Genomic DNA, 25,750 nt, shown 5'->3' with positions numbered 1-25,750 from the left:
ATGGTCTCTGTAAGCAAAAATTTTCAAAAAAAAACAAACAAAAAACTTACAAAACTCAGCTCGGATTTGAAACACCTTTCCTACTCTGCTGGTGTGTTTGTGGTACTTAATGTAACTGTGCATTTTTTTTTTCTCTTGTAGCTGGGGTGGTAGTCTTTTATCTTTTTTTTGTACCTGTATCTTTTTTACCTGGAAACCTGTGTGTGGACATGCCTGACCCTGTATTGACCTTTCCAGGTGAAAGGTATGGAAGTTATACACTTCTGGGTGACACACTGACACATGCAGAGAAACTAAACAGTCTCAGGTTTGATCCAGGAACACCGGAGCTGGCAATGCTGTCTGAGTAACTTGAAGTGGTCATGGATGACATGTAGCTGAAAGCTTTGGAAAAATAACCGACGACGAAAAAGAAACCGGAATCACTCCGATCAGTCCAGTCTGTGGTCAATATTGCGGTTCTGAAACAATTTCCGTTTCTTCTACATTTGGTTACTGTCGTGTCAGTGCAGAGTTAGAATTCAGAATTAATACTGGCTGAATGTTTACTTTTCTTTATATCCATCCATCTATTATTTGTAGCTGATTATCCTGTTCTACAGGGTCGCAGGGAGTCTATCCCATCTGACTAAGGGCGAGAGGCGGGGTACACCCTGGACAAGTCGCCAGGTTATCGCAGGACTAACACATTAGACACGAACAACCATTTATACTCACATTCACACCTACGGTCAATTAAGAGCCACTGATTAGCCTAACCTGCATGTCTTTGGACTGTGGGAGAAACCCACGGGGAGACCGTGCAAACTCCACACAGAAATGCCATCGTCGGCCACTGGGCTCGAACCTGTTGCTGTGAGGCGACAGTGCTAACCACTACACCACCGTGCCACCGTTTTCTTAATATAAATGCATTATTTGAAATGAACTCTTAATGTTCTAAACAGGTATGAATAGGAAGTGCATAGTTCCTTTTTTTTTCCCTTTTAAGAGAGCCTGGGGATGAAAAAGTCAAGCTCACAGGACGTTTTTACTGTCGTGCGAGAAAGCAGTTGGATATGAAGCTCGCGAGACAAAGATTTATTCATGTGAACATGAATGGTATGTGTGCAGTGATGTATTTATAGCATTCATTCATTCAGCCTTAGTAACTGCCTGGTCAGGGTCCCGGTGGCTTAAATTAAGTGGTTGGTTTGATTATATTTTGGGAACTTGAACCAACTAAATTTGTTAGAAAATGTTGCGGGCAGACGCAAACAAAAATAACTGGATGAATGGGAGAGTCAGGTGCATGTGTCTTTTACTATATTAAAAAACCCCAAAACCCAGGTTTAAGCTGTAAACATTCCATGGTTAAATTCTTATATACACACGCTGAGAGTTTTGGGTTAAAGATACAGATAGTAGCATTGGACCCTTTTCGGACCAAGTAGTTCGAGGGACCCGTAGAGAGGAACGATCTACAGGGAGCTCACACTAGAACTACATACCTTCATGGGCTTTTTTTTCCCGTTTGCATTCACATCACTAGTAGAATGCTGAAGTGACATGAGCCGGGCGACGGTTGCTATAGTGACATCGCTTCTGTGACATGCACCAAGAAGCCTGGACTTGACTGATCATCAGCCCATTTTTTTCTGTTTTTCCATTTTACTGCTAATGTTAAGAGCTGTTTACATGGCTAATGTTTTATGAAGATTTTTAAAGGAACAGTCCACCGTACTTCCATAATGAAATATGCTCTTATCTGAATTGAGACGAGCTGCTCCGTACCTCTCCGAGCTTTGCGCGACCTCCCAGTCAGTCAGACGCAGTCAGACGCGCTGTCACTCCTGTTAGCAATGTAGCTAGGCTCAGTATGGCCAATGCTATTTTTTGGGGCTGTAGTTAGATGCGACCAAACTCTTCCGCGTTTTTCCTGTTTACATAGGTTTATATGACCAGTGATATGAAACAGGTTCAGTTACACAAATTGAAACGTAGCGATTTTCTATGCTATGGAAAGTCCGCACTATAATGACAGGCGTACTAACACCTTCTGCGTGCTTCGGCAGCGCATTGATGCGGAGCTCAGATATCAATGCGCTGCCGAAGCGCGCAGAAGGTGTTAGTACGCCTGTCATTATAGTGCGGCCTTTCCATAGCATAGAAAATCGCTACGTTTCAATTTGTGTAACTGAACTTGTTTCATATCACTGGTCATATAAACCTATGTAAACAGGAAAAACGCGGAAGAGTTTGGTCGCATCTAACTACAGCCCCAAAAAATACCATTGGCCATGCTGAGCCTAGCTACATTGCTAACAGGAGTGACAGCGCGTCTGACTGACTGGGAGGTCGCGCAAAGCTCGGAGAGGTACGGAGCAGCTCGTCTCAATTCAGATAAGAGCATATTTCATTATGGAAGTACGGTGGACTGTTCCTTTAAGAACGTTGGTTGCTAGTGCTGCATTGGCTCATGTGTCTGACCAGTCAACGTACACTCGTTCCACTCGTGGTTCCTCTTGTCCTGGGACAGTACCTACCCTTGAAGGAGGAGCTAAACAAGCCCCTCAAAATGGCATTTTAAGAGCTACGATCATCCTCAGTTCATGCAGTGCAGACACACAGAAAAGGGGAAACTTCTTCCAACAGTTCTAAGAACCATGAGAATTGTTTTGTTCTTGACAATATTGTAAGATTGCAGCTTTGCAAGGATTCTCAAACAGTCCATCATGGTGTTCCCACTCTTCCACCTGAATGTACTGAATGAAATTCTCCTCAATGGGATCTGTGTAAAAATGGGTGATCCTACCTTTGAAAGAGGTTACAGATTTCTGTAAGACTGTCAGTCATTTTAGTTGACCGTAAACCCAGACATGATGTGAGAGCCAGTAGTGATTCCTCTGTGCTTTGAGAGTCTGACCTCATACTCTCAGCCAAACTCGAGTCCTTCCATCTGCTCCCTGCCTCCGCTTTGGGCTCAGTTCAAATTCTGAAATGGGAGACACATGGCCGAGTGAAATCCCAGCCTTTTCTGTTTTCTGATGGAATGAGGCTGTTTGCTCACTTAAATAGAGACGTGTCTTTTGTCTCAGACAGCTTAATGTTAGAAGGTGTCACTCACTATTGCTCTGTCACGTGGTGTGAAGTAGAAACTCGCTCTGCAAAAGCACTTTAAGTATTTTTGTCCATACAGGTGTCAAAGGAGGTGAGGTGAGAGCTGTTTGATGAGGCATTATGTCTGGGTACTAAGAGGTGAGAACTTGGTTCTTGGAACATTTTGTGTAGTTTCACACTTATTTTTTTTATTTTTTTACACTCTTACTAGACCTGTTGAATGTAATGGATTGGAAAATGATGCTGTTACTCTGTTAGAAATTGTTATTTTTGCTAAAATTAGCCGTAGCACGCATGCAAAATGTTCTAACATCAGAAAAAATGGACACTTTTTTTTAACAAACCTCTCTGTTTGGCATCTATATAAAAATCCCATATAGTATGGCGTATTTAACCAAGATGACCCTTGCACACTTCGTTCAGTCCAGCTGGAGGATCTGACCTTTGCAACCTGTTGGGAAGAATGTTGGCTCGATGTCCTCGTTTGTTTTTCCTCTTTCGTCTCTCAACAGCAGTGCACTTCACCGAAGTGCTGTTTATCCTCTGTTTTCAAACATGTTGTTTTCTTGTGTCGTCACTCTTTAACAAGCGCAGAAATAATCTTGTTTTGCTCCTCTGGCAGCTGTAGGGTTTTGGCAGCCATGATGTGGTGTTATGTCGGGGTGAATAAAAGTAAGTAGGCTTTTGATTTTGTTGCCAGAAATGCTACAAGTGCCTTTAGAGCTGCATGTTTGTTTGGATGCAAGAGAAAGCAAATCCTCAGTTGAGCAACTTCCCGAGTTGCTTCATTGGTTTTACAGCAGTTGATGGTGGGAAATGTGATATTAATATTAGCTGGTACTTAACAGGAGAGCAGACATGATGCAACATAGAACAAATGTTTTTGAAGTGGTAATATGGAATGTTGAACATTTTATATCCCAGCGTGGTTGAATTTTCGATTCGGATGGTGTGAATAAATTTTCTTTAATAGCATGGCTCAGACAGAAGCTCTTGCTGTAACGTGAGCGATGGGTTAGGTTTATATTAAAGCACTAACGGCTCGTTCTTGGGTGCTTGTAGTGAACCTGTTTTCAGTATGGTTCAGATTTTCAGTATATTTTGATCATCACCCAAATATGAGCTTATCCTCCATTATAACTTGGAGGAGACACTTGCTTATGATGCAGCATGGAGGCCAGAAAATTGATTATATGGGTCATTCTAGAGTTCAGGGTACATTTCACATCTCTGGGATAAACCTTTTGTTATTTTCTACAAAACAAATCTTTATTGAATCAGTTTTGATCAGTAATGCAAATTATGACAAACTTTCACCAACAGCAATGCTTGATTATGTTTTAGGCCCAATTTATCCATAAAACATTAACTAAATGACTCCCACCCCCATTATTGGCTGTGTTAAACTATTGATTTGTACGTTCAACTCAAATAAACATGCAGTGGTTCAGTCTAACAATCTGTTTTTTGGGGCTTATTCTATTAATTGTTATGAAATCAATTGCATAGAAAGTCTATTTTCTGTGTTTTTGTGTGAAATTTCTAGCCTAGTAAACTAGACCCACCCGCCTAGCGGCCAAAAATATTTTTGCCTACGAGTGGGTCTAGCCTCGCACCATATCAACAAAACACCCCGGGCATCAAATCGTGCCCGCCAATCACAACGCAAGGTTTTTGTTTGGATTCTTTGGGGGGGCTTTTGCAGGAGTGACGACAAGGCTGCGCGACGCTGGAGAAAGCGCAACAGGAAAGATGGCTACGAGCTAGTGAACAGCGCTAGTTTGACTCCGCTTTGGAATCAGTTTTAGAAGAATTAGACTTGGAGTTTTCGTTGAAACATGAGCAGGAAGAGGCTCTCCGCTCATTCCTTTTCAAGAAGGACGTTTTCGCTGTTTTGCCGACCGGCTATGGCAAAAGTCTGATCTACCAGCTGGCTCCGCTGGTAGCCAAAAGGATGGGGCTAGTTTGTGCAGTACGAAGAATTAATAAACAGCTTTGAAACATTACTTTTTGATTGTTTCTTATTTTCCCGTTATTTTAAATTTAAGGGAAATTATTTCACCAAACACCACTAAATAAAAACTCTCAAAAACAGTTTAAGCAAACCCTTGAAAAACACTTGGAAAAAAAGTGTATGTTAAGTATGTGGTACAGACTCCAAACTTGTGGTCATTATCTCCAAACTTCTTAATATCTAGAACCTGTTAATACGCATTTTGAAAAATTATTTATTTCAAGGCCTCCCCCACTGCTTTCTGTCGCTCTGACTACGTCACAGTCACTGTTGCGCTGATTGGTCAGAGCGTTGGCCTATACGCACAGAGACAGTTTGAAAGACAGCGGGTTGTTCCATCCCCACCCTTCGGAAATGTCTACGAGCGAGGCCAGACTAAATATTCACATTTAGTCTGGCTTGCCAGGCTATGAAATTTCAGTAATAAACATGTATTTTAACTGTCCCAATGTTCTTGTCAAATCTGTTATAAAATTGCATACAATCCACAAAGACTGAATAATACGCACCAAGAGATGTCAATTCCCCTGGCAGGAAACTTCAGAAAGGCAGTAAGGTATGTTATGTTTCTTCTCTCGTTAATTTGAACAAAATATTGGAGACACCAGCAGTAGATTGATTATTCGTCAAATGTTATTGTAATATTGGCGTGAATCTCTCACTCATTTTTCTAAACAATAATATCCATGAAGTTGTAAGTAAAAAATAAAATCCATAAAGTTCTGGTTTTATACATGCCATGTGGTAGCTAGTTGGAGGTTTGCATGTGGAGTTAAGACACAAAATGGTGGAAAATGTCAACTCTGTTAAAGGATTGTCCAGTTTAAGGTTAACAGAGGTGACAATTACTTTTTTTTTCTCTTCCTTTCAACACCTGAAATCTACCCGCAATTATAGGATGGGCCATATACAGTCAGTTATGCAGTTCTGAGAGCAATATTGATGCACAAAGAAATATATTTAAGAAGAAGAAGCCTTTACTTTTGTCACATGTAAACTCAAGCACAGCGAAATTCCTTCTCTGCATTTAACCCATCTGAAGCAGTGAACATGCGCACAGCCAGAGCAGTTGCAGTACCCGGGGAGCAGTTAGGGGTTAGCTGCTTTGCTCAATGGTACTTCAGAATCGAACCGGCGACCCTTTGGGCCCAAGGCTGCTTCTCTAACCTTCAGGCTATGGCTGCGCCCATGGCCTGAAGGTTGGAGACCTTGAAGGGTATTCAGACCTTGGCTTCAGGCTTGAAAGCCATGTTTTGCTTCTGATATTGGAACATGAAGGTTTCTAATGTTAGGATTTTGCTTTGTGTATTGAGGTTCAGTAGGTATCCAGAGATGAGTGTTCTCAGCATCTGACATTATCTTCATTATCTACCCTAAAACCGGTTTATACCACACACGAGTCTCACATAGCATTTGAAATTGAAATGCTCAGCTTGTTTTAAAGTGGGTTGTAACTAATAAACTGGCATATACGGTGCATATTAATTATTACTGCAGTATTGGCTTCAGGAGAATAGACCTCAATTACGTCTGGTGTCAAAATCGAGCGCTCGTACATGAGAGCTGAAATAACTTCCTCTCAGCAACCGAGCACGCTCACTTTCTTCCACTCTCAGTGCTAACCAGACTCAGCTGTTCCCAATAAGGCATAGTTATAATCTGACAGATGCAGTCATATTTCTCAACACTGTGCAGCCAGATGTTTGACCCGTTTGTCACATACCAGCTCCCAGTAGCAGACTTGCACGAGGGAACACTAGTAGAGTAAACTGACGCATGGTACAGAGTTCTTTAGGGCAGCACAGTCTTATCAGCACCATGGCAAAGTCTTCCAGGAAGTGAATTGCTTTAATAGCGACTCAGACCCTTTCGTTATTTTAACAGAATTTTAATGCCGTGTTTATAACCAGGTTACCTCTTGTAGAGAGGTATGATTATTTAATAAAGTCACTGTATTTTAACTTTTTGTGTACAAATGGACAGAATTGGGAAAATAATTGATGGTCATATGATTAATGTTGCTGGTGTTCCATAGGTTAATAACGGGTACAGTTCAATAGCTAGCTACTTGGCTAGATCAAGGTTTTTGACGACTTTTTTTCCTGCCGGAAAAGGGGGGCAGGGCTCGAAATTAACTTTTTTTCTTTGTGTCCCCCAGTGGTCCCGAATTCTGTGTTGTATTGTCCCGAATGGAAGCAATAGTGTCCCCATTTTTTTCCTCTCTGAAATAACCAGTGGTTAATATTATCATATGAAGTTACTATTATATTTGTAACTATGCGATTTTGAACCCTTTATATCATTTTTACAATAAGTCACAAGACACAAGCGACACATGTCCTATACATCTCATCTCATCATTTCTAGCCGCTTTATCCTTCTACAGGGTCGCAGGCAAGCTGGAGCCTATCCCAGCTGACTACGGGTGAAAGGCGGGGTACACCCTGGACAAGTCGCCAGGTCATCACAGGGCTGACACATAGACACAGACAACCATTCACACTCACATTCACACCTACGGTCAATTTAGAGCCACCAGTTAACCTAACCTGCATGTCTTTGGACTGTGGGGGAAACCGGAGCACCCGGAGGAAACCCACGCGGACACGGGGAGAACATGCAAACTCCACACAGAAAGGCCCTCGCCGGCCACGGGGCTCGAACCCAGGACCTTCTTGCTGTGAGGCGACAGCGCTAACCACTACACCACCGTCACCCCCTATACATCATCTACTTCAAAATTACAGTTATTGCATTTTCAGTTTATTAAACTTTGGCGATCTCACTGTATGAATAGATACCCGTTTATTTAAAGGGGCCAACTAGCTCATTCAGAAAATGTTTCAACTCCCTACATCTGCAGTACACTTTAGCTGAAAATAAGACCCCTTTTATGTTCATTTCATCTACTTATACCTTGAATATCTGTTGGCACTTATAAGGCCAACTTATAATTTTCACCATTACCGTTATCCATAGCCCTGTGATGACCTGGCGACTTGTCCAGGGTGTACCCCGCCTTTCGCCCGTAGTCAGCTGGGATAGGCTCCAGCTTGCCTGCGACCCTGTAGAACAGGATAAAGCGGCTAGAGATAATGAGATGAGATGAGATCGTTATCCATTTTATGAACTTTCGCTGCCGAAACGTGGGTGCAAATGTTAGCAACATCAACATAGTGCCAGGTCCGAGCCTAGTTGTGCTGCTGACTGACTAAACTTTCTGAACTAGAAAGACACCAAGAAAACTCACTTATTCTGTTGAAGGGTATCTTCCGTCAATATCATCCACATCATTCCTGTTGTATTTTATAACGTGTCTAACAGTGTTCATTAAGTTCATTCAGTTGCTAGCGTTGCCTGCAGACCAGGCGATGACACTTTGGATCCTGAAGGTCCCGGAGACGTTATGTCTGGGCTTTCAGTCTCTTCCCCGCGGTCGGTCCGCTTCAACCACTTAAGCACTTTTGTTCTGGCAAGAGTCGGCGCAGCGTGTGCGGTAGCAATTCCATTCCAAGCCCATATAATGCGGACTCCGGCCGAAGATTCTAGAACAGAATGTGCTGCTCTGTAGCCTACGGATGCAGGTGCATCGAAAGTGTAGCTACTATGTATTTTTCGCTGTTAACGTTTTAAAATTAAAATTGACAAATTAGGTGAATGTCCACGTATGTGTTACGGCTTTGTAAATAATATTAATGTAGAACTTTTTTTCTAGATCTATTTTTTTCCATTGTCCCGGGATTGTCCCAGATATAATAATTTTGTGTCCCGATGACATTTTTTATGGTCCCCGGGACGTCGGGACACCGTTAGTTTCGAGCGCTGAAGGGGGGGGGGGTTCATCTGGTGTATTTTTATTATTAATAATAATTCTCATGAGAGTCAGAGAGGGCTCCATTTTCAGGTGAAAAGCTTTGAGTTGATTCTTGACTTCCTAAAGTTGTTGGACTGCATCAAAAGAAAAAAACTTTGCATTATTGACCACTTCAAATGCTCAGAATCAACAGGTGAGGAGTTTTTGAATGCTGTTATTGTGCTTTTTACTTGGTATGTGTTTATTATATTAAGAGCACAGTAGTCGGTGAGAGTAGTGGTAGATTGTGTGTCTCTTCTTACAGTATTTAATTACGTACAGTGTATAGCTTTTTTTTTTTTTTTTTTTTCTTCCCCTAGCTTCATATTTCACACACGGTCTCCATTTTTATTTTTAGAGCTGTGGTGTAAAACATTCGAACTCTCATCTAGCATCCCGGTTATGGATAGATTGGACGACGTGCGTGTATTTGTTCGCTCAGAGACACTGGTTGCTATTTGTATCACTTGATAAGCCATTCGCATGTGTTGGGGAGCGTTTGAGGATTTGAAAACTGATCCGAGAGAGAACGTGAGACGTTGATCAGGAGTGCTTTAGAGAGTCTGAAGGGAGTTCATAAAACTGCAGGTATTTTTATGGACAAAAGTTGTGATGTGCTTTAGTCCAGACAATAAGTTTTTTTTTTTTTTTTTTTTTTCCTTTCATCCACTGAGTGATTAAGGGAATGAAAGAAGAGATGCAAGAGCTCGACCTGCTGCTGCTGTAGTCACTCAGCTGCAGATCTGTTCTGTGAACGTCAGTGTATATTTAACTCGTGTGACCAATGGGAGCTGCTCATGTCTATGTGTAGCCATGTTTCTACGCAGCAAGATTTCATGATGATTAGCAGAAGGTATGGGTGTGTTCAAGTGACACGTGCTCTGGAAAAAGTCGCTCAAGACGTGTCATTTTTGTAAGTTTGTATGCACGTTACTCGCATGTAGGTGCTTGTATTCGTCCTGTCATTGTATATTGATACCAAGTTAGTGATATGCTTGTTGCCATGGTGTCCTCATGCAAGATTGTGTTACCATGCAGATCCCCTGAAAGATAAAGGAGAAAATACATTGCTTCCTTTCTGTAATCTTGTGCATGCTCTGAGTATCAAAGAAGTGCGGTGGCAGCTAATTCTTGACATGATGCAAAATCACCATGTGCTTTCGTCAGAACGCCGTGCCCGTGTTGTCATTTTGACAAATATTTTGTGATGAGAGTTGTTGGTATTTTTTAAGGACCTGATACTGGATGGGTATCAGATCACGTGACCTGCTTTCCAGTTTGATCCACTGATGTATTTGGGGTATTGCTTGTGAACAGGATATGAGTGGTCTCGAAGCTTTTTATTACTTCACCAAAAAAAAAATTTTGATCTTACGGAGTTAGCTGGGTGACTGTGTGCTGAGGTTTGAGCTCAACCTCTTGATAGGTGTTAAATTGATTTGGTGCATGTTTAGTTATTCCAAAATTTGGTTTGCGTGCAAGCAAATTACCTCACACACTGTTTTAACAGTAAAGGTTTGGTGAGTGATTTTCATGAAATTAGCTGAGGCTTTGTAGCCTGGCAAGCCAGACTAAATGTGAATATTTAGTCTGGCCTCGATCCGTAGACATTTCCGAAGCGGGTAGCAGGAACAAACCGCTGCCTTTCAAACGGTCTCTGTGCGTATAGGCCAACGCTCTGACCAATCAGCGCAACAGTGACTGTGACGTAGTCAGAGTGACAGAAAGCAGTGGGGGAGGCCTTGAAATAAATAATTTTTCAAAATGCGTATTAATTAATAAACAGGTTCTAGATATTAAGAAGTTTGGAGATAATGACCACAAGTTTGGAGTCTGTACCACATACACATTTTTTTCCAAGTGTTTTTCAAGGGTTTGCTTAAACTGTTTTTGAGTTTTTATTTAGTGGTGTTTGGTGAAATAATTTCCCTTAAATTTAAAATAACGGGAAAATAAGAAACAATCAAAAAGTAATGTTTCAAAGCTGTTTATTAATTCTTCGTACTGCACAAACTAGCCCCATCCTTTTGGCTACGAGCGGAGCTAGCTGGTAGATCAGACTTTTGCCATAGCCGGTCGGCAAAACAGCGAAAACGTCCTTCTTGAAAAGGAATGAGCGGAGAGCCTCTTCCTGCTCATGTTTCAACGAAAACTCCAAGTCTAATTCTTCTAAAACTGATTCCAAAGCGGAGTCAAACGCGTGCTGTTCACTAGCCGTAGCCATCTTTCCTGTTGCGCTTTCTCCAGCGTCGCGCAGCTTTGTCGTCACTCCTGCAAAAGCCCGCCCAAAGAATCCAAACAAAAACCTTGCGTTGTGATTGGCGGGCACGATTTGATGCCCGGGGTGTTTTTGTTTATATGGTGCGAGGCTAAACCCATTCGCTAGGCAAAAAATATTTTTGGCCGCTAGGCGGTTGGATCTAGTTTACTAGGCTAGAGGCTTTGTATTTTAAAACTAGAATGTCTGAATGAAAGGCAAGTAGAGACCCAGTCAACATCGTTTATTTTTTTTTATCTCAGGGTTGTACCGTGGTGCACCACAGAGACCAAAGTTTGGGAGCCAAAATCTAAGGAGAACTTCATTTGTAACAAATATTAAACATTTTTAAACAGTCGTCAGTTCCCTCCAGGCCTTGGTTCGCCGTGGGTGATGCCTGCGCTCCTAGCTGTGGACTGCAGTGAGCTCGTTGCTCATTTTAACATCGGGGTTGTCCAGTGCTCTGTGCTTTAGTGCTTGGCGTGGTGTTCTGAGCGATGTTGCTCAGTGGCGTCGCGGCGGCTGTGCAGACGGTTTGGGACGTACCGGCGCTTTGCGTGGCGTTGCTTCTGTGCTCGCTTTGCGGATCCATGGCGTGGTGTTCCGAGTGATGTTGCCGGCGGCAGCGCAGCGGCTGTGCTGGCGGTGTGGGACTTGTTTTCGTGCGCCTTTTGGTGGGACTGTGGCTGCTACACCATTGGAATGACATTCTGGCTTCTATTTGGTGGACTTTTATTTATTTATAACTGTAAAGCGACCTTGGGTTTTGTGAAAGGCGCTATATAAATGCTATGCACTAAACACCTCTCTTGTTTCTTTCCTCTTGCAGAGACGTGAGGATAGATAATCTTAAAAGATGTGGATCCTTTGAGCCTGCGCATTCTGAATCCCAGCACGCACCTATACTGTGAGTCATGTCTGAGATGGAGGGTCGCAGTGATTCAGGCCTCGCCACAGGGCAGGTCTATGTGGAAGTGGAGTATGATTATGAGTACAAGGCCAAAGACAGACTCATTTCCATCCATCAGGGCGAGTGCTACATGCTGGTGAGGAAAACCAACTCTGACTGGTGGCAGGTGAGAAGGGAAGATGGCACGAAGGCTTTCTATGTGCCTGCGCAGTATGTGCGTGAGGTTCGGCGGGCGCTCATGCCGCCACCACCACCCAAACCACGCATCAAGCCCCCCATCACCCTGCCTATAACTCATTGCTCCTCCGCCAGCGAAAACCTGCAACAGCGGGCACCATCAGAGATGGTCAGTTTCGGCCGGCCGCCCCCTTCCAGCACGCCTTCCCCGTTACCAGAGCAACATACTCCACCTTTACTGCTGCGGGACTCCAATCAGAATGCAGGGATGAAAGACGTGCTCGCAGAGCTCACTCTGCTCAACAACCATCATAACCATCACCATGGCAACACGGTGCTGCTGCCGCGCACCAGGCCCGACTCACCATCCAAGGAGCCGCCAGGTTGCCGGGGGAAACCCCAAGGAGTGTCACCATCCGATACAGATGGATCATCACCAGGAAACAGCTCGGAGGTGTTGCGTAACGATTCGGAATCAGGAGACGAGCTGAGCAGCAGCTCCACAGAGCACACACAGGTACGTGAATCACAACACGCTCCGGCTTTTACTGGAAAGCTGTTGATCAGATCGTTTCTCTACCTCGATGGTTTATTGAGATGCTTACAGAGGACTGTCCTCTCTTTTCCTTTCTCACATCCAGTCTGGCGCTCTAACGCAGGTTAATCTCTTGCAGCTCTTGCTTCCTGCAGCAGTGCATTATATCATAAGTGATAGGTTTTCACACTTTGCTGTTTTGTCTCTCACAGGATGTAACATCTGCTGATCTGTTGTGGCGAACCTTTGTCGGCTGCACGTTTGCACAGATGAGATGCCGTAGTGCATGAATTATTTATAAAAGAACGTTTCGCCTTTAGAGTTTCAAAGAAAAGCACCCCCAGCTAAAAAATGTGAACTGCTCTGTAGTCCCTCTTTCTGTCTGTCTCCCTGCTTCTTTGTCTCTGCTTTTCTTGTTGCTGAGAGTTTCTGGGGGAATAAAGGGGATTGTGGGAGGTAAGAAAATGGGTCATAGCAGGCTCTTGTCCCCTCCACCCCCACTGTGTTTGTGTGAGAGAGGGACACAGACAGGCAGATGGTGACACTGGGATGCGTAGGGCTATGGACAGAACTTTGTGTTCTTGATGCTAATGCTAATAAACGAACCATCAAGGGGTGCATGAACAACTCTGTCTCGTTTCTCTAAAAACCTTCAACATGGCCAATATCAAAACTAATCTTCATCATGTCTGCTTTCTTTCTCTGTCAGCCTTGGAAAAGAGCAGCTCGTTTGCTCTTAAAGGATTGGGCTCTTAAGCGCCCCCCCCCCCGGTTGTGTCTCGCTCTGCCATCCAGTGGATTTAGGATTTGATGGATTTGGTTGCGTTCTCTCACTCCTTCTCTTTAGCTCTCCTTTCTCACAAGAACAAAGCCTTTACCCCTCACCCACTAAAACCAAAAAACTCGTTGACTTGTAACCAAAATGATTAAGTTTCTCCAGACCATACAGTCGATATCAGAAAATAAGCTGCAAAGATTTTTGGATTCCTCATGCTTGTGGAATCCTTTCTCATCCTCATTCCTCATGGCTATGAACACATTTACGTACAAGCCAGGGTTTTTTCTAGAAAAATTTAGTATCAGGGCGCCCACCATAGCGAGGGAGCGAAGCGGGGGGGGGATGGTGCCGGTTGTCCCCCCCCGCCCCGCCGTGTGAAGCTTTTGAAAAATTGAGGCTACAATGGGACATTCTGAGGCTATCTGAGAGGGAAATTGTAACAAATTGTCAACATTGAAAAAGAAAGAAGTAATCTTCTTCTGCCCCGGACAGTCTTTGGCTTTCTTCCATTTCGTGCCGCGGGATGACATCTTTAAATGCCCAAGTGTCAACAAAAACAACTCGCGAACTACTTCTGTCAAAAGCTCCCGCGCCGGTGGGTGAAAGGTCATTCAGTCTCGAGAAATCTCGCTCTACGAGTCAGCTGACCTTGTATGTAACCCATGTCAAATCTCGCGAGAGCAGCCGCGACAAGTAAACAACTAAACAACATGGCGCGTCAGTCTGGAAAACGCCAATTCGGATTGTTTTTGCACCGTCTGGCGGTGTATCTACTATGATTGGAATATTTTTGGAGTAATTATAACGTATTTGATGATCAGACACATTGTCACGTGGTGTTACTGGGATGTTTTCACGGAGAAAAGATCATTTTGAGAAAGATTGCATGTTGTGCAGTAGCATATAAGTGCATGGCCTAAGTGTGACTTGGGGTTCAATCGGCATTTCGGTAAGGGGGCGCACGCCGAGAGTAAGAGGGCGCAGCGCCCCTGTTCCCCGGTTTAGACGAAAGCCTGCAAGCTGTAGTTTAGCCTACAGCAGTTCAGCTCATTGATTAGGAACGCTGTTACTGCAGGCCGGAGCAGAGATATCAGAGCTGAAGATTTTGGTTAAAAATGTTGAAGGCGTCCGCATAACACATCTTTTGAATTGTTTTTTTTCCACATACCGAGTCCTTTTTTTTTTTTTTAAAGCCATCTGTTGTAATATGTTTTTCTATTCATATGGTTACCTGTGTTCTCTGGAGGGCTGTGCTCAGTCTCTTAGAGCAACGTCAGCCAATCAGCAGAGCGGTCATTGGCATACATTACTCCTTAAAGATACAGTAACTAAAACAGCCTGTTTACTTCGAAGAGGTTAAAAAATGCAAAGGTGTCATCTTTTACGATTATAGCATTTCTGATTTTGGGAGACCTGAAAGCTGTGCTTTTTCTTTTTTTTTTTTTTGAGAAGTAGCATTCAGACTAAATCAAGTAAAATTCTCCCTGTGTCAAAGGCAATTCACTGAAGGCGTGAAATATGTACAGTTGCCTCTGATAGCAGCTACTGTAGTTTCGCATTGACTTTATCTATGTAAACTTTGACCTGTAACTTCATAAGCGTCAGTGGAAACTAAGACTGTGGTTTTTTGAGGTGGTTTAAAAAAAAAACAACAACCCAGACGCTGCTCATTTATTAAGTTGCAGCCACACCAGCCTTTTGCCTCACTGCTTTCTAACCGCTGCTTGGTGCGTATCTGAGGGGGAAAAAAAATACTGTCTTGTTGGTGTTTTGTGGGTTCCCCCCCTTCCAGTCTTTCTCTTTCTCTCCTAAGATTTCTTGTTCACAGTGCATCAAAGAGGCTGATGAATAGCCATGAATTATGATTTTTTTTGTACATCAAATCTTCAACATGTCATTCTAAAGTCATGATTGTAGCTGGGTTAATTGCACTTGTCTAAGCATCTTAAAAAAAAAGTACATGAACGGGACAGAAATTCGTAGCATTATTGTTTGTTTTAGAAGAAACAGCTGTATGTAAGCATGGACTTTGTGTCCAACATATGTCTGTCGGTTTCCTGTTCTGCGAACTGTGTTGTAAAGTCAACTCATTTTTTTTTCTTCTCTCTCTCTCGCTGTCTCCTTTTTTTTTTTGTGATCCTGATCCTTTTCTTGTAATCATATAAGCATTTGCATTGCACCTTTCTTCATGCTCAGCCCAGCTTTCTGCTGTAATGTTGTCCGAATTTGTTGCTTTCACACTATCTGGATGACTCATGCCTGCCAAGTTAGAGAAGCAAAATGTTTTTAAATGTGTTATTGAAAATATTAATTGTAAAAGATGGATTTAAAAAAAAATCTTATTAGATTAACAACTTGTATATTTCTTTGAATGATAGAGATTTATTTGGTGTGGATGGGGGAACTAGATCTTGTTTCATTTTGCACTCTTTCAGAGTCCTGTATTGTCCTGCCTGTGCGCACACTACACGAGGCCCTTGCTTTTTCTCCTGAACATTCCTTTCATTCCTGCATATCCCCCCCCACCCGTGCGCACGCGCGCGCACACACACACACACACACACACGAATCTGGCTTGGTTAAGAAACTCTGTAAATCTCTGCTGATCACACACAAGAGGAAAGTGCCCCTCAGTCTAATCTAATATTTGCTCACCTATCAAAGAAATATTTCTCCCTCTATCCCACCCCTCTCACACACACACACACACACACACACAGCCTTCACTGCTCTCATTCTTGCTTCGTTTCTTGCTTTTGTAAGTTTCTTAGCTTTGATTTATATTACAGGCTCAGCATTGTTTTCCTAGTTATAATAAAGATAAATTCTGGAACACAGGTGAGTGTGCGCGCGCGCACACACACAGTCACCTTTGGATGATGAATCTGCTCAGAAATGTGAGATTGCTTTATAAATTTATGCTCAGCAGTATGCTGGTGATACTCAAGTAAGGGATTGTTAGTAGGCATAGACCTATTGTAAGAGGAAAATGGGAAACAGCTGGAATGAAGTCACCTGAGATGGTGTGTGTGAGTGTGTCTGTGCGTGCATGCGTGTTGTAGTTGGGCAGATTCTGTGCTGCTGTCACTGCATCACCTGACTTTTGTGTACCGTGCTGACACTCGCGCTTTCTCCTGCATTGACCGTGTGTTTCTGTGCATTTGGGGATTATAATGGTTCTGATGCATGTGGAATAGAATACACACTAAATTCTGGTAAGGTAAGTCAAGCCTGATACACACCACCTCTACAGACACATCCCCCCCCCGTGTCTCTCTCTCTCTGTCACTAATCCTTGCTTGTCTCTTAGCAGTTCCTCTCACTGTGTGTGTGAATAATCTAATCAGGCTTGTCACTCAGTCTATACATGATGTGTCAAGATGTCGCTTCTGATGGTTGTTTAGTTGATGATGCATTCAGCTTAGGAGATATACGTGAGGAGCAGTTGCATCAGATCCGGTTGTTTGAAGCTGAATGGACATTAAGGAAATTGATTTTGTGTGTGTTTTGTGGTCTTTACATGGGCTGTTTCACAATTGGGGTAAACTTTTCAGGTCCTCAGTCATCCAAAATCAGACCTCAGATTTTTGTTTCTCTCTGCTGCCAAAAATTACTTTTTAAGATGGAAATTAACTGTGCAGAATTCCACAGCTGCAAGTCCTGTACTGTTCATGTTACTTGTGAGAAGGCATATAGTGGATTTCTAAAAGGTGTATATAACTGTTTGTATGTGATTTTTGAATACAGATTTTCAACTACCGTGCAGCAATGTTTGTTTATACACGATGGTAACTGAAGTGGTGACGATCCTTGTGGTTTTCCAGAGAGGGCACTTTTTGACGGACTCGCATTTCAACCACGTGAAGCTCTGCTGCAAATGTGTCTCGCATCTCTTTCAAATCCTGTTTTTTACTGTGAAACAACAGAGTCTTCTGCTTCAAAAGAGACAAATATTTTCTTAATCATTTACAACCTCATCATATGGTGAGTGTTTTCCGGAGAGGACATTTTTAACGGGCAAAGGATACAGTTGGAAGCACTTGGTTTACAAAAAATGTAACTTCCACAAATATTTTTCTACTGTGAATGAAAGTATACGTCCCAAAGTAAAACCTAGTTAGTGCTAAAATGCAATTCTGGATTTAACCAGTAAAATCGAAGCGTAATCATTAAAGTAGAATTAAATGAAATGACCACAAGGTCAAAACTGAGCTTGCATTTGACTCTTAGAAACATATTTATAAGAAGTTATGAGAGACATGAGGGCTGTAGGTAGAGCTGGTGTGTCCCTGTAAAATAAGGGATAAGAAACTCCACCACATACGTAGCTGGTGTTGTTCAGAAAGATGACCATGATTGTGAAACGGCCCACATAATCAGCAGTGAGTTTTCTCAGCTCTGTTTGTTCAGAGACTATTGTTTTATTGTTTTATATTAGGGTCATTGTAGGCAAAAAAAAAAAAAGGAGCTGGGGAGGGGGATAATTTTTCCAAGAAAAAGCTCAGAATTTGAGATTAAAGTTAAAACAAATAAATAAATTCATGAAAAAACTTAAATTCTGAAATGATAAAAGTCAGGAATTCCAAGATTAAGAAGTTGCAAATTTTCAAACTTGGAAACGATCTCATGCTTTCTGGATGTGGTGCATTCTGGGAATTGTAGGAGAAAATCTCGAAGCACTGTATTCTTTCATGTTGCATGATTGAGGAAAGACTTCATTTCCTATAACTCTCAGCTCAGCCATGGCATCTGTGGTGTAATGTTGATCCAGCCTTGCAAAGTGAAACTTTCTGGTTCGCTAATGACAAAAAAAAAAAAAAAACACCCCCGGGTGTGTTTTTTTTTTTTTTTTTTTAAACCTCCCATAGCTCAAATGGAAAATTGTGTCAGCGGTATTGTGTTGCCTTTAGCCAAACCAAATTACATGACATTACATTAATGGCATTTAGTAGATGCTTTTATCCAGAGTGACGTACAACGCACCCCAGCAGCCTGGGGAGCAGTTGGGGGTTAGGTGCCTTGCTCAAGGGCAGTTCAGCCCTTCCTGCTGGTCCAGGGGATTGAACCAGTGACCTTTTGGTCCCAAAGCTGCTTCTCTAACCATTAGGCCATGACTTCCCCTACAAATTACACATGCTAATTTACCTCGAACATGTGCTTGCAGAGCGTGTTAAATGAAACCATGTTTTAATTAGTGCAGCGAGATGGTACAGCAAGTGGCGTGCGAGTCTGAGCTCCGGTTACTGCCTGTGTAGAGTTTCGCATGTCTCCCTGTGTTTGTGCAGATCTCCTCAGGGTTCCTCCCACCTCCCAGAAACATGTTGATGATTGGAATGGCCCCTCACCCCTAGGCGTGTTTGCGTGTGCACTGCTCAGTGATGGGCTGGTGTCCTATTTAATTCTAAAATTGACTTAAGACTGTGTTTTTTTTCATGTTTTGATGGGTATGTTTATTTCTGGCCAAAGTATCGTATCTTTTAAAGGTAGTCTTATTTATAAAAAAGTGACACTTTTTGTGTTAATTCTGAAACTCCAGTCAGAATCAGCTATTCAAAAGGAATGAACCATTTTTAAAATTCACATTGTTGAGTTCAGGGGTACATGAAAGGCTCCAGCTGAGCTATTCTCCTTCTCTGCTCCCTTAGCGACTTATGTGGGACTGGAGGAGGAGTCACTGAAATAATTTTGCCCTCATTCTCTCTCTGTATGAGCTGTGCTGCTGCGTTGGGCCTCGTGATACTGCAGCCCATTATAATGCAGAGGGAACGTGTGAATAGCTCTTCTAGAGCGGCCGGGCTTATTGTTGGGGGGACGCTCCACCTCTGGGTTTCTGAATAGCGGGGCCTGAGACAATGAGGGAGAATGGGGCAGTAAGAAATGATCTGGAATCATCTCTCCAGTCTTCCACGTTGGTGCAATCAACTTTGCTGCCCGAGTCAATGTGTTTTATGATGCCTGTCTATGTTGGGTCAGCAGGATGGATGCTCTATCTCACATGCATACAGTATGGACACCACAACCAGGGCTGGACAAATGAGTGAATTTGACATTGTGACAATTTTTAAATGCCTTTTTACCCATATTACATGTCTTTGCAGTGTATGTAAACATGTCCTTGTAATTTCTATATTGATTGGAAGATCCCAAGCTCAAATCCCAGGCTTCCAGAAAGCTGCTCCTGAGCCTTTGAGCAAGCCTTTAACCCTCCCCTGCTGATCTGTATGCTCGGATTGCATCTTTCACATACGAAATCGGTTATTGTACAAAGTTATGACAACATGGAATAGATGATCCATTTTCATTCCCATTCAGTCTTCCGTAATGGAGATCATGTATTCCCACCTGACTGTATTTAACAGGATGCGACGGAGTGCGAGCCTCCATGAGAAGTGTGAACCGTAGATAGATAAATAGATTTACTTTATTGATCCCAAGCTGGGAAATTGTTTTGTTACAGCAGCAATTTATCAGATGCGAAAAGACCCACACTGTACAACATAAAATAGACGAGGAAAAAAAAAGATCCCAAGAACAAGCCGACTATACAATATATAGATAAAAATATAACGATAAATATAAATCTATAAATGTGAGACTAGATATGATGTATAATTCATGAGGCGTTGTTGTGACATGCCCAAGCTGAGACGTTAGCTAGTTAGCAACATACGGCACAAGTTGCGCCGCATTACACCTCTGAGAGTTTTCTCTTCCTGTTTCTGATTTTGTTCAAGCAAAGGCTTATGACATTTTCCCTTATATCTGATGTTTTTCTTTGCTTGTTTTGAGTTTGCTTACCAAACAAAGAACCACCACCGATTACTTTGACCTGGTTTAACGGACTTGAACACGAAACAACCAATTGCCTCCCCGTCTCCTTGCACCAACAAAACACCAGTTGCTTGATACTGAGGCAGTATAAGTCGTTCTGTTACGATCACTATATCATGTACATCACCACCACAGCTAGTTGCAACGCGCACACATCTGATGGAGCCGTAACACAAGATTTCCATAAATGTTACTTGGTCGCCAGGGGATAGATTAATGGTTCAACCAGTGTTGTAGTTGAGTCACTAAACCTCAAGTCCGAGTCCAATCTCGAGTCCCCAGTGTTCAAGTCAGAGTCAAGTCCGAGTCATTTAAAAAAAAAAAATTGAGGCAAGTCCGAGAACAAGACTCCAACCGCACCATTTGATGGTGGCTGTTTTAGCGCCGTTAATATTAGCTTGTTCATGAATGTGATGTATGAACAGGTGAAATGTGCTTCTCTTTATCAGGGAGTGTGAAGTATTCTGTCAGAGATGGTTGGGAGACGGATATAAGGGCCTTTTTCAAAAAAAATGTACCCATTACGGTAAAGAAGTCTTCACTTATTTTTCAGTTTCTCATCAGAACAGAGGGGTTTAATTGAAAAATGATTCACATAACTGGATAGACAATAAAAACCTCTCTAAATTTTCATACTGAAGTTTTTATCTTATTTAATAAGAAAAATGAGTGATTTGTTATTTTTCTTTACCGTTACCAATGCAAAAACTAATTATTCATAAATGTATCTTGCATTCTTGAACTTACTCAGGAGTAAATTTTATTTTTCACAAATATAACTAATTAGGTGTTTCAACAAAAGTATTGAGTACATTATCTGATTTGTTTTTTTTTATAAATTGAAAAAATATTGTTGTTACTTTTAGTTTCTTTACCGTTACCCAAAAACATTTTTGAAAATAATTAGTTCCTAGTGCTTGCTAAAGAGGCAGCTGTTCGACATCCTGAAGTGCCAGGATGTTGTGACTCCATTTTGAATTTTTTTTGAGGCAGTGGAGGCTGAAAGGTGAGCAAAACATTTCATTAATTACTCATGTCACACAAATGTACTTTCTTTACCGTGATGCACATATCTTATAGATATCAGTGATCAAATAGAAACTATTTGTAGTTGTTGATTAAATTTGAGTGATGAAATATGAGCAATTATTTGAAAGCATAACTGTCATGCTGTGTTGTAAGAGAATGAGACACCTCTTTACCGTTATCATATACTTTCTTTACCGTTACCATTCCTAGTAACGGTAAAGAAACTTTGGTAACGGTAAAGAGAAAATCATGCATAAATGTCTGTTTTTCTCTAGATTTCCAGGCCAAATAGGCAAATAGAATTGAATTTAAAATATTTTAAGTCATTGTGTACCAGATGAAATGTAATAAAAGATTTTTTGCTCATTTTACCTAAATATTTCCATTCAGAAAGGTAGGCCAACACTGCAAAAAGGCTTTTTATTCTCACTAAATAATCTATTATCAAAATTTCCACATTTTTAAAGAAAAAATTTCTTTATTTTACAATAATAAGTCTCATCTCATCTCATTATCTCTAGCCGCTTTATCCTGTTCTACAGGGTCACAGGCAAGCTGGAGCCTATCCCAGCTGACTACGGGTGAAAGGCGGGGTACACCCTGGACAAGTCGCCAGGTCATCACAGGGCTGACACATAGACACAGACAACCATTCACACTCACATTCACACCTACGGTCAATTTAGAGCCACCAGTTAACCTAACCTGCATGTCTTTGGACTGTGGGGGAAACCGGAGCACCCGGAGGAAACCCACGCGGACACGGGGAGAACATGCAAACTCCGCACAGAAAGGCCCTCGTCGGCCACGGGGCTCGAACCCAGACCTTCTTGCTGTGAGGTGACAGCGCTAACCACTACTACACCGTGCCGCCCTGATAATAAGTCAATGTTAAGTTTCCATTCATTAAGTCACAACAAAAAGATAATAATAGATAATGATTAGAAATTTTCAGATTTGAAGGTTTTCATTGGTTCTTGTCATTTTTCAGATTAAATCATGCCTCCAAAGAAAAAATCTAAACATGCCTCGGATGATAACACCAAAAAGCAACAAACAACAACAAACAAGTCAAAAGCTGAGCAGATGAGACAATACAGGCAGCGTATCAAAGAAAATCCACATTTGACTGGCCACGTAGAGATGATGTTTCTACTGCTGATGTTAGATTATATGCTGAAGAAAGTGGATTTTGATGGCCCACCGCCATTTTCACTTGATTGTGATCAGTACAAAGCAATCCAGGATTGTGTCAATGAATTCCAACCTCCCCCTGCTCTGTAGTTGTATTGCCTACCTCTGGCTATCTTGATAAGGGTTGCTCAGCATGTTAAAAAGTGGTAAAACCTTTTGTGCTGTGAATTGTTATCCTTAAAATGTATACATGTTCAAGGTTTTTGTGAGAAATTATTGTGCTCACATTCATTTTTTGTTATTACATGCTCAAATTTTAAAATGTTCACTGTTCTTTAAGTTCGAACAAGGTATCTTAAAGCTGTTTAACTTGAAGTTCTCATGAAATAGAATATTAAAATTTGTTCATCTTGTTCTCTTTAATCGAGCTATGTTTAAGAATTTGGTTTTATAAAAACACCCTATGTTCCGTAATAATCTTAATTGAAGTGTTTGTTTGGAAAATAGTGTTCTATAAAAATAAAACTATTTATTCCTTTTTAACTTTATTCTGTATTCAGGAACGGTAAAGAAAGGGTATTGATTCTTTACCGTTACCTTGAAAATGGTATGGTAACAGTAAAGAAAGCCACAATTTCAGAAAAATTAATTTTTTTATAAAAATAATAGGAATCTAGCTTTGCTGATTAGTAGGACTTGATTTTAATCAATAGGCAATCTTTTTGTACATTTATAGAAAGAAAGAGTGACTTTTTTTTTTTTCATTTCTTTACGGTAATTGGTACAATTTTTTTGAAAATGGCCCATAAGTGCAAGAGGTGTTTTATTAATACAAGTGAAGATGTAAACGATCCAGAACGGGAGGCAGAATTGTAAAACGGTGAAACAGGCAATAGATTGAGCGAGGCACAAACTGGTGATCGTAGACTCGGCAGAATCAACGATGAGAAACAGGAAATGAGGCTCGGTATTGTATCAGCAACGCAACTCAATACTTTGCAAAGTAAGTGTGTTTTCACAGTTTTTGTATCGGCGCACTGATTGCGCCTTAAATCTGTACAAGTCGTTTACGGTGCACCCCCGAGAGTCCGCTTGGCATGCACGCTGTCCCGAGTACGCTCGAGAGTCTATCTGATGCATGCGCTGAGGCGCGCAGGTGTGACACACGCTCGAAATTAGTACAAAAATTAATGTCGATTAAAAATCTCATGCCAAATTATTATGGCATGTTACAAAAGAATAAAGAAAAAAATCCAAGCCCTCGTCTCCAATTTACGAGTCCAAATGCAGTTAATGCACGAGTCCGAGTCATCAGTGCTTGAGTCCAAGTCGAATCACGAGTCCTTAAAATTAAGGCACGAGTCGGACTCAAGTACTCCAAGCCTGGTTTCGACTTTGCCATTTTGCTCTCATTCACACAGCATAATAACGGAAAATATGCAGTTTTCACTGTGAGCTGGATTGGGGTATTGGTTGCAAGTCATTTTGAATGAAAGCATCCACCGAGTGAATAAATAGGTTCTGTAATTCAGGTTTTAGCCCGGATTTGTACAACACGGAAAGCATTAGTATTTTGTGATTAGGTCAAATGATTAAATGGAAAGGTTGTGTTCCCCTCAGAATAGTTTTGCACATTCAGTTCCCCCTCTGCAACAACATACTGTGTGTGTTTGACGAAAGTTATTTTGGTAAACGGTCCATAGTTCTTTTAAATGTCACACAAATTTAGTTGGGTTATAGCCAGACTGGAATTAACATCAGTGCTTTTACAAGTATTCATTTAATGAACAATTCAAAGCATCATTTTACATTTGCATAACACACACGCGTTGTGCTCAGTGAAAACAAACATGACTATTGGCTGTACTGTGTCTAAATATAACACGTTTCATCAATACCTGTGTGCGCGTGTGTGTAACACCGGATAGGAAGTGCAAGGCCACTGGATCACGTTTTCTTGTTTGTGATGGGATTATCTGATTCATCTCTCTTCTTTTCTACTTTTGGTTGCTTAAAGTGCATATTCTGGACCAATTTCGTTTTTTTTGTTTTTTGTTTTGTTTTTTTTATATGAAAGTATGTCCCTTTACACACTCATCCAGAAGCGTAATTTTGCACAAGGCCATCTGTCTACAGCAGAAAAAAATAAAATAACAAAACGTGTCTGGAAAAATCCCAAGGGAGTCTGGAGCCAGAATCGTGACGTTACCTGTGGAAGCGCCAGCAGGCTGCATGAGCTTGCACGGTTTCAGTGCACAGCCTGTGTAGACCAAGCGCTCCTATTTCTCTCTGTCACTACGTTTACATGCACATAGAGAGAATCGAATTTCTGCCGTTGCTCGACTGAAATCGAAGTTCAAAATGCCATGTATACACCTTAATTCGGCTGAAATTGAACCGAACTTGATTTCTTGGAATCGAGCTACACGACCTAGATTATGCGATTTCTGCCGAGCTACTTTGTGCATGTATACCCTATCGAACTAGTTGTCGAGCTACTTCCGGAAGTGACGAGTGACGAGACCACAAGCGGGAAACACAACAGCCTCGGTCGGCATGACAACAGTAGTAGCGAGCAGCAGAAAAGGTCAGGAGGAACAAACGAAGAAGAGAAAATGGCGATGTAGAGCTCTCTGAAGTGTGGGTGGAGCACAGAGGACGGCAGGACAAAGCTTCTGGTACTAATAGGCTTTTTATTGTCAGACTTTTCAGTTTAACAGCCTACTTTTATTCTTGAGAGAAGCACGCGCGCACGCGCTGTGTTCTAGTCCCGGGATGAGCTCTCCCCTCTGCCTCCTTAAATAGGGCGCGGTTACTGGGAAGACACACAAACACAGGTTAATTACCGTCAGGTGTACCATCGTTCTGCCACTCACCTTCCCTGGCTCCGCCCTCCTGTCACAGACCGGTGCTTGACCACGCCCCCACTGCCACAGGCAAGCAGAAACGTGCACTTCTGGAGCAATGAGGAGACAGAGTTCATGCTCATTCAGCTTAAGGAGTTGAATATATTAAAATTCATGGACGGGAGAAAAACGCGCAATGGAGAACACGGAACTGATAACTTTGTTTACACTCTTGAATAGCTCTTCTTCATGATGACAACCGGAAGTGTACCAACACGATGGGGCGT

General features: G+C 41.9%; 1 protein-coding gene across 11 annotated transcripts in view; it reads left to right on the top strand.

Moving 5' to 3' along the window:
* The window catches only part of arhgap12b (Rho GTPase activating protein 12b), a 117,225-nt gene that overhangs the window by 5,785 nt on the left and 85,690 nt on the right, over window positions 1-25,750 (top strand). For all 11 annotated transcript variants that reach the window (XM_060940128.1, XM_060940131.1, XM_060940130.1 and 8 more), the window contains exon 2: window positions 12,053-12,827. In XM_060940128.1, coding sequence (XP_060796111.1) covers window positions 12,138-12,827 — 690 coding nt within the window. In that variant the 5' untranslated portion in view covers window positions 12,053-12,137. The remainder of the gene's footprint in view (window positions 1-12,052; window positions 12,828-25,750) is intronic.

This window comes from Neoarius graeffei, chromosome 14, assembly GCF_027579695.1.
Source record: "Neoarius graeffei isolate fNeoGra1 chromosome 14, fNeoGra1.pri, whole genome shotgun sequence".
Taxonomy (NCBI): Eukaryota; Metazoa; Chordata; class Actinopteri; order Siluriformes; family Ariidae; genus Neoarius; species Neoarius graeffei.
The sequence above is the reverse complement of the archived record's forward strand: the minus strand, read 5'-3'. Positions and strand labels throughout refer to the sequence as shown.